The 13,036-nt window shown below is 44.2% G+C and overlaps 1 protein-coding gene across 1 annotated transcript in view; it reads left to right on the forward strand.

Annotated features, from left to right (window-relative positions):
• STIL (STIL centriolar assembly protein) overlaps positions 1 to 13,036 on the forward strand; it is a 327,963-nt gene that overhangs the window by 82,357 nt on the left and 232,570 nt on the right. The window contains exon 7 of the mRNA XM_069642242.1: positions 7,491 to 7,574. Coding sequence (XP_069498343.1) covers positions 7,491 to 7,574 — 84 coding nt within the window. The remainder of the gene's footprint in view (positions 1 to 7,490; positions 7,575 to 13,036) is intronic.

Genomic DNA, 13,036 nt, shown 5'->3' on the forward strand with positions numbered 1-13,036 from the left:
CTTTGATCCTTTTGCAATGGTGCACTATTATACTTTGGATCTCTGGCCACCCCTTTGCCTCAACGCCCGCTATTTTATCGAGTGCCTTCTGCACCTCTTTTGGGAGCCCTCTCTTAATGATGAAATAGAATAGAGATGTGGATTGGTGCCAGGGCGTGCCCGTTTCCGCTCTCCACATCTCTTGCACTCGGAGAATGTAATCCATAGCATCTTCCCCGTCATTCATTGTACATTGCATCACTGACTGTAAGTCAGGGGTATCTGGGAATGTCTCCCTCAGTGCGTCCCACACCCTTGCTCGTACTGTATTAAAGGAAGCCCCATCATGGCGATCACAGTCCAACGTCACTGCCGGGAAACCAGCCTTAGCCCATACTCTGTCCGCTTGATCTCCTACTGCTGTTACTAGTAGGCTTTTCACATCGCCTACTGCCAACGGTATGCCGGCGGTATGTTTCTCAAATGCATATATCCACTTGCTCGCCCCTCCTGACAGCTGGGGCAATAATTTCATTAAATTAGCCTTATCCATCTGAGCCCATGGTATATAGTTTGGTCCCTCCCCCCCCCCCCCTGTGTATCAATGGAAGTTGTAGCTTCCCTTTTGAGGTTGCACCCTCCCTTTCCTTAGTCGCTGCGGACTCCAACGACGCCATCTTTCCCACCCTATTTCTTAGTCGTCCCATCCATTCGTCGTCTATAGTCCCTAGCGAACATGCACCGTCCACCTCCTCGCTTTCCCCCCCTACTGCCATACTCAACCTATCACTCTCATCCAATCCTCCTCTGACATCACATAACAAGTCCTCTCTGATCCCTCTCTCTCGTGATACATCACCAATGCTCCCTTCTACTGCTCCTATCTCTATTATTCGTGTCGGCTCTTCCTCAATTCTGAACAGTATTTCTCCCTTTTTCCATCCTTCCTCGATGTGCCTACTTTCGCTCGACGCTCTAGACGTGCGTCCCGATTGTATAGGGGTGCACGCCGTGCGCTCACATATGTCTTTTATTCTTGAGAGTTCATCCCTTGCCACAGTAAGCCTTGACTCTAAGTCACTTGTTAGCTTCTCTATATCCACCCTCTGTGTGCTTCCCTGGGCGCGCTCTCTGGTGTTTTCGTATGGCGGGGGGGCTGTTGGTCTTTGTAGTGTACCAGTTGTGGGGGGAGGCACATAAGTAGGGTCGCTATATCCTGCTGCGGGGGCTGGTTTAGGTAATATCGGGTACAAACTAATCACCTCTGTAGGTTGTTCCGTACTTAGCTGTTCCTTTTCCTCTCTTGGAATCATCAGTGGATTATCTGTGGTGGGAGGGAGATCACTATTTGGTGCCGGAGCTTTGGGTGGTGGTACTTCCTCAAACAATCTCCAGAGGTCTAATATCTCCTTCCTATTTTGCCACTGCTTCCCCTTATACTTGAGGCTGATGCATGCTCGTACCATATCAAGAACGCTTTTGTCAAAAGACCCTCCCTCGGGCCAAATCTGGGGCAGACCCTCCCCTTTCAATTCTGTCACCCATTGATCGTGATATTTATTTATTCGTTCAGCGTATCCCGGTAAGCTTTTACAAATATGTGACAGGGGAGTTTCGGCCCCCATATTCTAAATCTCTAACACAGTCGTGTCCGCCTTTTTTACTTTTAGTTAGGTGTAGATATGTATATCTATACCTGTATGGCACAGACAAGGGCGGACCTCTCAAAAATTATCACCCAGTTTTATTCACTGCGCAAGTCCTTTCTCACTTACCATAGCTCATCTCCTTCCCATTCCCATACACTCATGTGATTTCACTCGCAACTGATCAAATACCAGTTTTGGTCAACACTCTCTGGCGCCACCTCGCGGTCAACCGTTCGTCTCCAACACTCACACGGTGCGCGCACCCTTCACAATGCTTTTCCACTCACACCTCGTCTTTCTCTTTTTTTTTTTTCTTTTTCCCTCCCTTTCCTCCCTGGCCAGCTGTCCCTGTTTTTCTGCTAAGGTTGCTATGTTCACGTCTGTACGTGCCACTACTTAATCCCCACTCCTACAAATGTGCTCCCTATTTTATAGTTCTTCTACAAGTATATTCACCTTATACCCTTTTCGCTTTCTCCCCCTGCCCCGTGGAATGGAAAAAAGAAATGGAGAGAGTAGCAATCACTAAAAAATATTCCCGGTGTCTCCCTCTGCCAGACACCAATAACTTATTTCTTACTTCTTCATATATTCCCAGTACTAGTTTAGATAGCACTATGCGGCGCCGCCTTCCACCCCCTTTCGGAGCTAGGTTTCCGTCACTTCTACCACTTCACTTATTTCTTACTCCTAATGGCCATATGCAAAGAAAAGATAAAGAAAGTTTCAAGACCCGTCTTTAGTAGACCCCCGTTATTCTTCTCCTCTACCTGTCCCCGTTCCTCTGTTCACAATTTCCCCTCCCTTCCCCTTTACGATCGCTCGCACTCAGTACTCACGTGCCCGTCTTGAACCGATAGTCTCCGAAACTGGGTCCGTCCAGGCGGTGTCACCGGTAACTCAACGGTCAGCCCCTGGCTCCGGCGAGCGGCACTCAAAGGGGATTTTTTTCCAATCGGGATCCCGTACCCTTTCTCATTGAGTGCGCACTTCTTATTGTGCCAGTCGCCGTTGGCGGGCAGCCTCCCGGAGCCGGCTCACCGTGCGTATCCCTTCTCGACCGGAGATTCTCGTGCTACAAGGGGGTCGTTAAAAGGGAGTTAGGAAAAATAATTTGGAGATATCACGCTATCGGGGTCACCACTGAAAGGAAGCGCCCCCAATTTCAGCACGATCCTCCCCGCAATGAGAGACAATAAGGGACTCTCCCGTAGTGGGAATAAGACCAAGACAGAGTGCGGGTGAGCGTAAGTAGGAGTTTATCCAAAGATTAGGGCATGCAAAGAACTCTGCAACCTCCGAGAGCGCTCTGTCTGACAATAGCAAAGACAGGCGTATTTCTAATACAAAAAACGTCATCAGAACCTACATACTATAGGGGGCACAAGTTAATTGGGATTGGGTGGCGTCGACTAACTATAGGTGTTGCTGCAGCGTGGTTGGTCTTGGCGTGAAGACGTCACTGGTCAGCCTCGTGGGTTGGGTTGGGCCTGGCAGGCCAGCTTGAGGTCATCCGAGCGGTGTTGGTATGCTGGGGCAGCCTGTGACAAAGATGAATACCTTTCCTGACTCGTTTGCCCTAGGCCATGCACACTGCAGTTATTCAAGAAACGACATCTAAGTTCATCAATAAATCGCTCAGCAGTTTGTCTTATAAAATAAACGCAACACATGAGGAATGCACCTCGTGAGAGGTCCGGTGGTTGTCGGTTGGGGTGAGATTTACCTGTGTCCTATTGACCGGTATTTTAGGTCGAGGGGCTGGGCTCTGGGGCCTGAGCCGAATGATACATGTCTGTCTGCCGCGTTAGAAGTTATTATATAAATGGGTCTCTGTGTCTTGTCCCAGTGATGGGGGTTGTCTTTGCACGGGGTCATGATTCTTGGGGTGGTCTAGGGGGAGGGTTGTGGAATTTACGAGAGGGTGCTGGTAGATCAGTGGATTCAAACGTGGGTTTATTACCGTGCTGTAAATAACAGGTGGCGGGCTGTGGCCTTGGGTGCGGTACCGGGGCCTCTGACTCTCTGAAGCGGCTCCAGCTTGGTTGGGGGAGGTGAGGGAGCGCGGCACAGGCCTTAGCTTCCTTATCTGGCAGGCTTGGTAGGGTGGGAGGGAGAATGGCCTTGCATATATTCACAAAGGTTTTTTCCTCGTGCGTTGCTAACTTTTGAATGCAGAACTTTTATAATGTTCCGCCTTATTTTGATGTTATTTAAACACACATATATATATATATTTCAATTTCGTTACACATTTCTTTAATACAGTCGGTCCGAGTACCTTTTCGTTACCTAACATTATATTTACTACATGGTGTGATTATTTTATGTACATTAAACGTTACACGAGGTAGTTCTAGGTTATGGCCTACAGAAATTGATGCTCGCTGCTTTAGGTGATTAAAAAAACATATGAGTTCAGGTTTCTACATAAAATTGTAAGAACACTTATACAGATAAAGGCTATACATTTGGTCGACATCTTTCTCTGTGGTTATAGCAGCACTAGTCCAGACCTGGGGTGGTATCATGTAACGTTGCATCTTTATAGTTCATTCACAGTTTACAGGATCTATTTAAACAGAGGTAGTTCAGTAATACCAATACTTGAATTATTTTCTACTTTCTTCAGCTAACAATGCTTCAGCTTGTTTTTTCATCACCCTGGCCTCGCGGACCAGGTCGTGCGGGGTGCAATATTACATGGTGAACGATGAAATGTTACAGTGTTAACATCTCGGGTTAGCTCATACCCGGCTTTCTCATGGGAACGCGCTCGCAGCGGATCTACCAGGGCTACTGCGGCGGCGGAGATGCATGAAAGGCCCTCCAAAGGTGGGGGCCTCGTTACAGTGTGCTGAATTCACGCCATGTTTGCTAAACAAGATGGCTTCTAGGCCTAACTGAATTTTGGTATATGCAGGGAACGGATATGTGTGGGCAATGTCGTCGGCGGGTGACCCCTCCTCCACCTGGGCCCGGGTGGCATGAGGGGACAGCCACCGAGTCATGGTCCTCACCTGGGGAGAAGGCTGCAGGTGAGGAGGGCCTCGCGGCCAGTCCTCCCCTACAACAGCCTCCCTTAAACTTGAGGAGAACCATTTCTGTTCCAGAAGCACCTCAAAACCTTTCTTTGCCTTTTCTCCTCTTCTCCTCTGCTGACCTCCTGGCTGCTACCGAAATCTACCTGGACACTCTCTGATCTCGGGCCCAGGTCCTTCCCCGGCCAGCATGTCACACCTGCACTGCCCACCTAGCAACCGCCGCACTTGGGGACTGTTCTGTATCCCTACCGTCCCCCTACCAGCCCTTGACACCTGATGCCCGCACTTTGCCATGCACTTGCCTCATGCTGGCTGTTTATTTACTTATTGCGATCATCTTTCCCATGTACTGCACTGTCCCTGCCCCCTTCCCATGCACGTGCGCGATCTGAATGACACCTGGCCTAGTAAGATCATTGTCTGTCCTCCCTTTGTTCCCCTCCCTTGCCTCGTCGTGCCTTGAAACACTTGTGTATAGGTGCGTTACAAATGCCATATCATACATATTTGTGAGACATTAACAAAAATGCTTTGTGTATACAAATGTAGAAACCAGACTTTGACAATGGGGAATGCAGGTATTGTATGCAAGTGGACTCCTATGTTGTATCAAGCAGGCTGTTTTTAATCTTAGTAGGTTTGAACTTTAGGATAGGACTTTACAAGCACTGGCATCAATTTTAGCGTGACCTTTCAATTGAACATTGATCCAAGCACCTCCATGAATTAAACACATATTCATCTATTTCAATGTGAATTTGCACATTGTGAACATTGATAGAACTTGGAGTTAAACTATAAGAACAAGAATGCTCTGTAATCTAGTTGCACAGAGTACTATGTACGCTAGGGACATAGAACCTAGCAATATCCATTAACAATTAGCTAACCCATGGAGTTGTATCTTATGTAATATGGACTCTATAGTCAACATGCGTTACACCCCATGCACTTTATAGATAGTTTAAAAACTCAACTTGGACTACAATGCGATTTAGCACGGTCAAGAACTTTGACACCATACATATGTCCACCGTTATCACATTTTGCACTAGGCACTTTATTTAGAACTCCATATAGATGTTTACAACTGTCCAGGTATGGAATATGACCATTGTGCACTAAGCACTTTATAGAAATGGATAAACAACTTTTGCACTTGCACTATGCACTTTATATGTGTAGCACAGTAACACAAAAGGAACATGTTGATTGAAATAGATGTGCAGCTTTAATAGGATCATGCTCCTGTCTCTTAGCATTGCCTGCTTATTCATTGTGACTTATGTACTGAATAATATATAGAATATAAATCAATAGGGGGATAATCCCATTAATGAAGTTCCTACCTCGCCGGAAAGAAATGGTGCATTAGCCAGGTACTAGGTAAAAAGCAAAACATAAACAGCAAGCATTTCATCATTATGTGCTAATCATTGTGTGCAAACCATATAGGCATTTTGCACTATACAGGTCTTTCTTAGGCTTGCATTTAAATACACAAAATAGTGGACAATACCAACTAAAGGGCATTGCTGTCCCTGGATATAACATTGTAAAGTATACACTCACAAGAAGAATAAACAGGTTCCAATATGGCGTACTGCGTGTCTTTATGTTAAAGAAAGGTGGGCTACAGAAGGGTGGACTGCAATTAGGATAAAAACATTGCTCTGCAAATGTCAATCTGCTGAATCCCGAGTAGGTTGAAACATGTGTTTTTGTTTTTTGTTTTTTTTTCTGCTATGTCTGTGTTTGATCACTGCCACCAATACAGATGAGTAATGTCTGAGAGGGTATTCAATTTGCTGGAGTGCCGCCGATAACCGGCAGAGGAAGAATCCTACTGGCAAACCTTTTTCATGCATATTAGTTTGTGTGAGACAATATTTGACGCAATGTTTTACTTGGTGGGCATTGCAAAGGCCTAGTAAATAATTGTATGGTTTTGTACTTGCCTCTCTAAATGGAATTATTGGTGGTGTTCTTTGTAGACGTGTCATATCCCTAGGTCACTCTTGCAGCGCTACTGAGATTCAACCTTACCTCCCCTACCTTACCTTGATTGTGTTTGGCTAGTCCTTAGTGTCTTTCTAAACACCATAATGGGGAGCCCCTCCACCCAATACAAGCCAGGCCAGTGTCTATGCCTGGCTAAGCCTACACTACTTATCAGTACCTACTCTCGCTGGTCGCTTGCTGCTATTTTTCCTATGTAGCAGTCTGGTTATGGCACTTTCTTGTCCTGGAACTTGGATGAACATGGAATCATCAAATCTTACGCAGCCATCTAAATGCAATGCTAATTTCATTTGAATAGTTCCCTTTAGATAATGTCACTCTTTAGCTTTTAAAGTTTTGGGTCAGTCTTCTGAGCACAAACCACCTTCAAGCAAGTAATGCGCTCTGTTAAGACTTAAACAAACCCCATTCTGTGATGGTACATTCTGACACACAAATTATGCTCCGTGTACCTTTAAGACCAAGACCAAGAGCACTAGGGCTCCACCAGTGCATTCAAAGAGTAATTTGGAGCCCTTGGACCCCCATCTCCACCAATTGCAGTACAAAATGCAAGTTGTTTTGAACTCCTGATAATATACCTTTTTTTTAGCCGATCAAGCAATCACCAGCTCTTTTTTTTTTTTTTTTTTTTTTTTTTTTTTTTTTTTTTTTTTTTTTTTTACAACCTCTAAATAACAAATTAGCATTCTCAAGGGCCCACTAGGCGAAATGTTTGTATCAATACACCTGAATACATTTAAATCTATTTAGTTGATATGATGAACTAACATCATAATTATTTTCTTCCCTGTAGGTACCTTACAATGGACCAAACAAGAAAATTGTTGCTTGTGTTGGAATCTGATCCAAAAGTGTATAACCTACCACTTGTGGGCATGTAAGTATTTTGTTTCAATAGAATTATTTAAATACAATTTTATTTGTTGTGAAAAATGAAAGCATTTTCACCCTTACGTTGTACACCTTTCTCTCACTTTCTTGCACATCCTTCTTTGACTATACATGATTACATTGTTCACATTACAAATAAAGTATGACCAGTAGTGACCCCAGACCCCCAGGAAAGGGGGGTTGGTAGATTTAACTCACTCAGGGGAGCTTTCTAAGGATTGTGTGGGGTGGGGTCTGAATCCAAGGGCACTTCTGTTCCTGACCCTTGAGGAACCTTGACTAAGAAAACGGGGGGACCCATTAATGTTTGGGGGACATGAATAGAGGAGAGATGTCAAACTGATTATGCAGAAACTGCCTTTGTACCAGGAGCATGTTTTAAACTGCTTTAAGGTCCTGGCTATCCTGTGGGAATCCCAGGCGGACATTACCGGGGTAGAATTCTGGAAGCTGTTTAGTAGGGATACGGTCCTCCTCCATTTTGCTTCCAATATGGTCCTAAACCAGGTGTTGGCAGAAGCGAACACGTTCAGAGCCTGGGGTTAAGTCCTTTACAAATTGCATAACAAGATCGGGGTGAAACTAGGGTGCATTGTGCTGACGGTAGGAATGCCCACCTAACATCGGAAAAACCAACCCCAACTTTAAGAACATGGGGAGTCGGTGACAATGGAAGAGTGTTTCTAATGAGCTTGGGCGGTTCAAGTAGACCTTCAAGGGATGAAGACTGGTCCTGGGTGGTGGCCACACCAAATGTGAGGCTAAGTGGTTCATTCTAACAAGGATCTTACTCTGGACTGGTATACACAGGTAGTTGTTGAACTGTAGGGGTTTCTATTCCAGCCGCACAGTGTGGATCTGGTTAATATCGATCTGTTTTTCTTACAAGAGTGTTGGCTCTCGGAGGTTCCTGTAATTGATGGGTTTTCCATACTTCTCAACCCAGCCGTTAGCGCTGATCAGGGCTGTCCGGCAGCAGGGTTGCTGATGGGTGCTTCAAAAAAGATTTGGACCAAGGTAGTACATTTTGCTAACCCTAATTCCTATGTTCATGGCCTTAGGCTGTCTTGGAAATGTTTCTGAATAGTCTGACACTCTCCTGATTAATATTTATTTGTATAACTTAAGAATCTCACAAGAAGATCTGCTGGCCTCTGTTGAAGAGATCCTGTTTAATGGAGTCGATAATGGTTTATTCTCCACTAGAATATTTGGAGACTTGAATAGTAGGTGTGTGCACTGGCTGGTGGGTAAAGGCCTCTCCAGTTCTGAGAAGTTAAGTAGGAGTAGGGGACAGGCTTAGGGGAGGGGTGAGATCTCATGGCGGAATGGGGTTAGTGATATTGAATGGCAATGTCAAATGAAACCAAGTGCCACACCACACTTGGGGCGAGAGCCTCGCAAATTAATAGACTAGATTATGTTTACGTCTCTGAAGATATTTATCCTGAGATCGTGTCACTGTCTATTGGATATCATGATGAGTCACCATCTACTGCTGACAGTTGCTTGGAAAATACCCTCCATAAATCATGTGTCAAGTGCTTATGCATTTGATTTACATGTAAATATGGGAGGAAATAAAATAAGCTGGAACGAGCACAAAATGGCGCAGCCTAGGCTCGGGAACTTGACTCCTATTTTGCACAAGAACTGAATGTAAAGGATATTGGAGAAATTTGGGAACTATATGTATGTCCGCTTCCCAAAAAGAAAAAGTAATACCTGGTCATAAATTTGATCGGGTCATCCAGCTCAAAAAGACTTGCAAAGTGCTGTTAGGGAGACCCCACATGAGGATAAGATGGCTAGAAAGCGACTGAGGACGATCTACAAGGCCTGGTTACGTCATTATCAACACCAGTTGATCCTGAGGGACGCCAGCGAGATGCTGGAGGCTATGGCTAGTAAACATTCACATACCTTCTGGAATCTGATCAAAGATAATGGGAAGGCCCAAACGGGGCCCCAATTAAATCCAATGTCGGAAGAGTCTTGGAAGACCCACTTTGGTGAGACCTACAAGTTAGAGGGGGGATATTGAACTGAGGACATGAGAAAAACGATAGCATGAGGGCTATTGCTGGGACCTCGATGATCTTCTCCAAATGATCTCGGAGTAAAAACTCGAAGGTCCCGTGGCCAGATGGCTTGGCAATGTGTATCCTCAAAAATAACCCCGTAATTTGCGCAGGTGTACTTGACACTATGGTTAGAACCCTACGTTTGGGAGAAAACTGTGTCAGAGTCTTGGTTAACAGCAATTGTTGTGCCAATATTTAAAAAGGGCACCCGTTAAGGTAAACTATAGGCCGATATCCCTGTTGGACTGCCCTGCTAAGAGATTTGCAAAGCTGGGCGAAAGACTGGAAGGTTGGACCACTTTCAAACATAGTTCACCCGGGGTGTAGGGACCAAAATGGATTTGTGCTAGAAAAACTAAAAAAGGGAGTGATTACAAAAAATAAACCTCTGTTGCCTTTTTATAGATTTTTCCATGGCCTTTGATAAGTACCAAGAAATATGCTATGGGCACAAATGGGGTTGTCCTCCTGACCTACTGTTTAGCCTGTTGCCCTACATACGGATACCACCTTGACCGTGCGTTTGGACAGAGAAGGTAGATGATCTGCTCCAATTAACTCTGCAAGAGGTTTAAAACAAGGTTGTCTACTGGTACCGTTGTTGTTTATTCTTTTTCTGTCTGACTTGGGTGACTCCTTCTTGAATACGAATTCTTTCCACCGAAATTAAACACCATAATGATCAATTATCTATTAAATGCGGATGATTTAGTCCAAATGGACCATACTCCTGTGGGAAAGCAGCGCCAGTTATACGCGCTAGAGGCACATACTAAGAAGAAGAATGTATTGATCAACGCCCCCAAGTCGCAAATTCTCATTTTGCGAAAGGGCCCGGGATGGGCAGGAAGACTCCTTAAGTGGACGGTGGGCATTGAACCTCTTGAAAAGGTGGGATTTAAAAAAAAAAATAAATAAATTAAATATATTTTATATTTGGGCTTCTTCATTTTTCCTAACTATGCTAAAGTCCGACGGTTTAATGCAAAGTAACAAAAGGTTATGGCACTGGCAATTCGGGCAGTTCAGTTAAATAAAACATTTTTTTGGGTAATTCATGTCCATGAGTATTATTGTAAGAAGCTGATGGCTTACAGTGCAGAGATGGCATTCTTTTCGCTTGGAGGGCAATGGGCTAAGCTTGAAGGTGCATTTTGGAGAAGAACCTTAAATTTGCCAGGATGTATCCCAATATCAGTTCTAAGGTACGTACTGGGTTTGATATCGCTGGAGGCTTTGGGCAAATGGAAAAACCTAGGCTTCCTGCGAAAGATCTATTTGGCTGAAGAGGGAATCAATGTGGGGAATATTAAAATGTGGTTTAGAGTGTAGGTCTCCTGTCGGTCTCCAAGAATGGCATCAATAGTGCCTAGAAATCTTGGAGAACATGGACGCCTCAGAGTTTCTCCTAATGTACCCTCTAAAAGTTAGAGAGCCTGGGAGGCTGATTGGATTGAAACAATTGCCAAAGTAAGGAAATATCACCTATTCTCGAGTCTATTGCTAGATGCGATAATACGCTCCCGTATTATCTGAGGAAATTCCAGCCTACGTATTGACGTAGGCAGGCCCTGTGTCTTCGACGGAACCGGCTGTCAACAAATTACATTTTGGGTGCTGGAATTACCCGAAGTGAAAGATGCTGCCAATTTTTGTAAATTGGCAAATGTGGCTGAAACTACTTACCATCTGCTGTTAATTTGCCCTGAACTGACTATGCAGCGCCAGACCCATTTTTCGCATCTCTTACAGGAATTTAAAGAGACTCACCCAGGGTGGATGTGGCAACGCAATTTAACTGACAAATCCTGCAAATGTTTGCTGGCAGCAATACACCTAATAAAGTTTTAATGCTCTTGTTAGAATGTGGTCTGCGATCAATGATATTACAGGTTTGGAGATCATGAAGACGTTTGTTATAGCAAAGTCTTATGCAAGAAATGTTGTGCCAACAAAGGGGGGGAAAAAGTGAGGGATTAGATTTTCCTTTTCAAACCCTGATTTTTATGGTGGTTTCTTAGGGTTGTAAAAAGACTTGCAATGTGTTTTGGAATGTAATTTATGTAAGCAATGATTATTTTTGTGTGTTGGGTTTCCACTCATGTTAAATGTGTTCTTTTTCTCATTTTAATACAATATGCTTCTTTTGCAATGTTAATTGTGTTGGCTGACTTATATGTGAAAAATGATTTGTAACATGTGAAAAGTTCTTTGCAAACTAAAACGCATTAATAATAAAGAAACACATTAATAATAAACAAAGAAAAAAAATAAAGTATGTCAAGTGTAGAAAATCTCAAATTGCAGGCATAGCACTATGCCCCTTAGTTCTACACATGTTCAAAGCACCAATTTCTTACTCCTCACCCACCTAAAGTCCATTATTATTATTAGTGTATGTCTAGAGACAATTGCCCTCTGAAATAAGCACACCTTGGAAGCCTAATGAAATCAGATAAGAATGACTTTTTCCATCATGAATCTTCAATACAATTATTGTACAACGAATATCTGTTTCTGCTAGTTCGGGATCTCGAAACCCTATAGGCATTTATTTTTATTTGTATCCAATTTATTCCCAAAAGGCTACTTATTATATTTCTTTACATGTTTAGACACCATGAATAACCTCCAAATAACATACTTGTTTCGAAAATGTGCAGACACTTACTTAGGATCTTAATTTGTCCCTATTTTGGATTGGACCTATTTTTGGTGGTAAGACTTTACTCAAATCCCCTTGTCATTACACTTTTAACTCACTTTGATTGTATGGTACTGTTTTGCTCATAGTCCCAGGGATGCTCGCTGAGCACCCCATTTGTGCCATAGGGAGATTATATCACCCTACCTTGGCTTTACAGAGGAAGACAAACACCCTTTCTCTGTAAAGGTGCATACGACCACCACACAGTCATGGAACTTCTCTTGCTCCTTGGACACCTGGCTGTACGGCATGACACTCGGCCACGCTCTCCAGCAGGCTTCTTGCTGTGCAATGAAGGCGAGCGTCCCCCAGATAGCACGATCCTCCCCACAATGAGAGACCATAATGGACTCTCCCAGGATGGGAATAAGGCCAGGACAAAGTGCGGGTGAGCTTAAATGGGAGTTTATCAATCAGAATAGGGCATGCAAAGAACTCTGCAAACTCAGAGCGCTCTGTCTGACAATAGCAAAGACAGGCGTATATATTTACAAAAAGCGTCATAAGAACCTACATGCTATAGGGGGCACAAGTTTGTGGGGATTGGGTGGCGACGACTAGCTATAGGTGCTGCTGCAATGTGGTTTGCCGTGGCTGGAGGACGTCGCTGGTTACCCTCGTGGGTTAGGCTGGGCCTGGCAGGTCAGCTGGGCTCAT

This window comes from Ambystoma mexicanum, chromosome 1q, assembly GCF_040938575.1.
Source record: "Ambystoma mexicanum isolate Mex_15411 chromosome 1q, UKY_AmexF1_1, whole genome shotgun sequence".
In the NCBI taxonomy this organism is placed as follows: Eukaryota; Metazoa; Chordata; class Amphibia; order Caudata; family Ambystomatidae; genus Ambystoma; species Ambystoma mexicanum.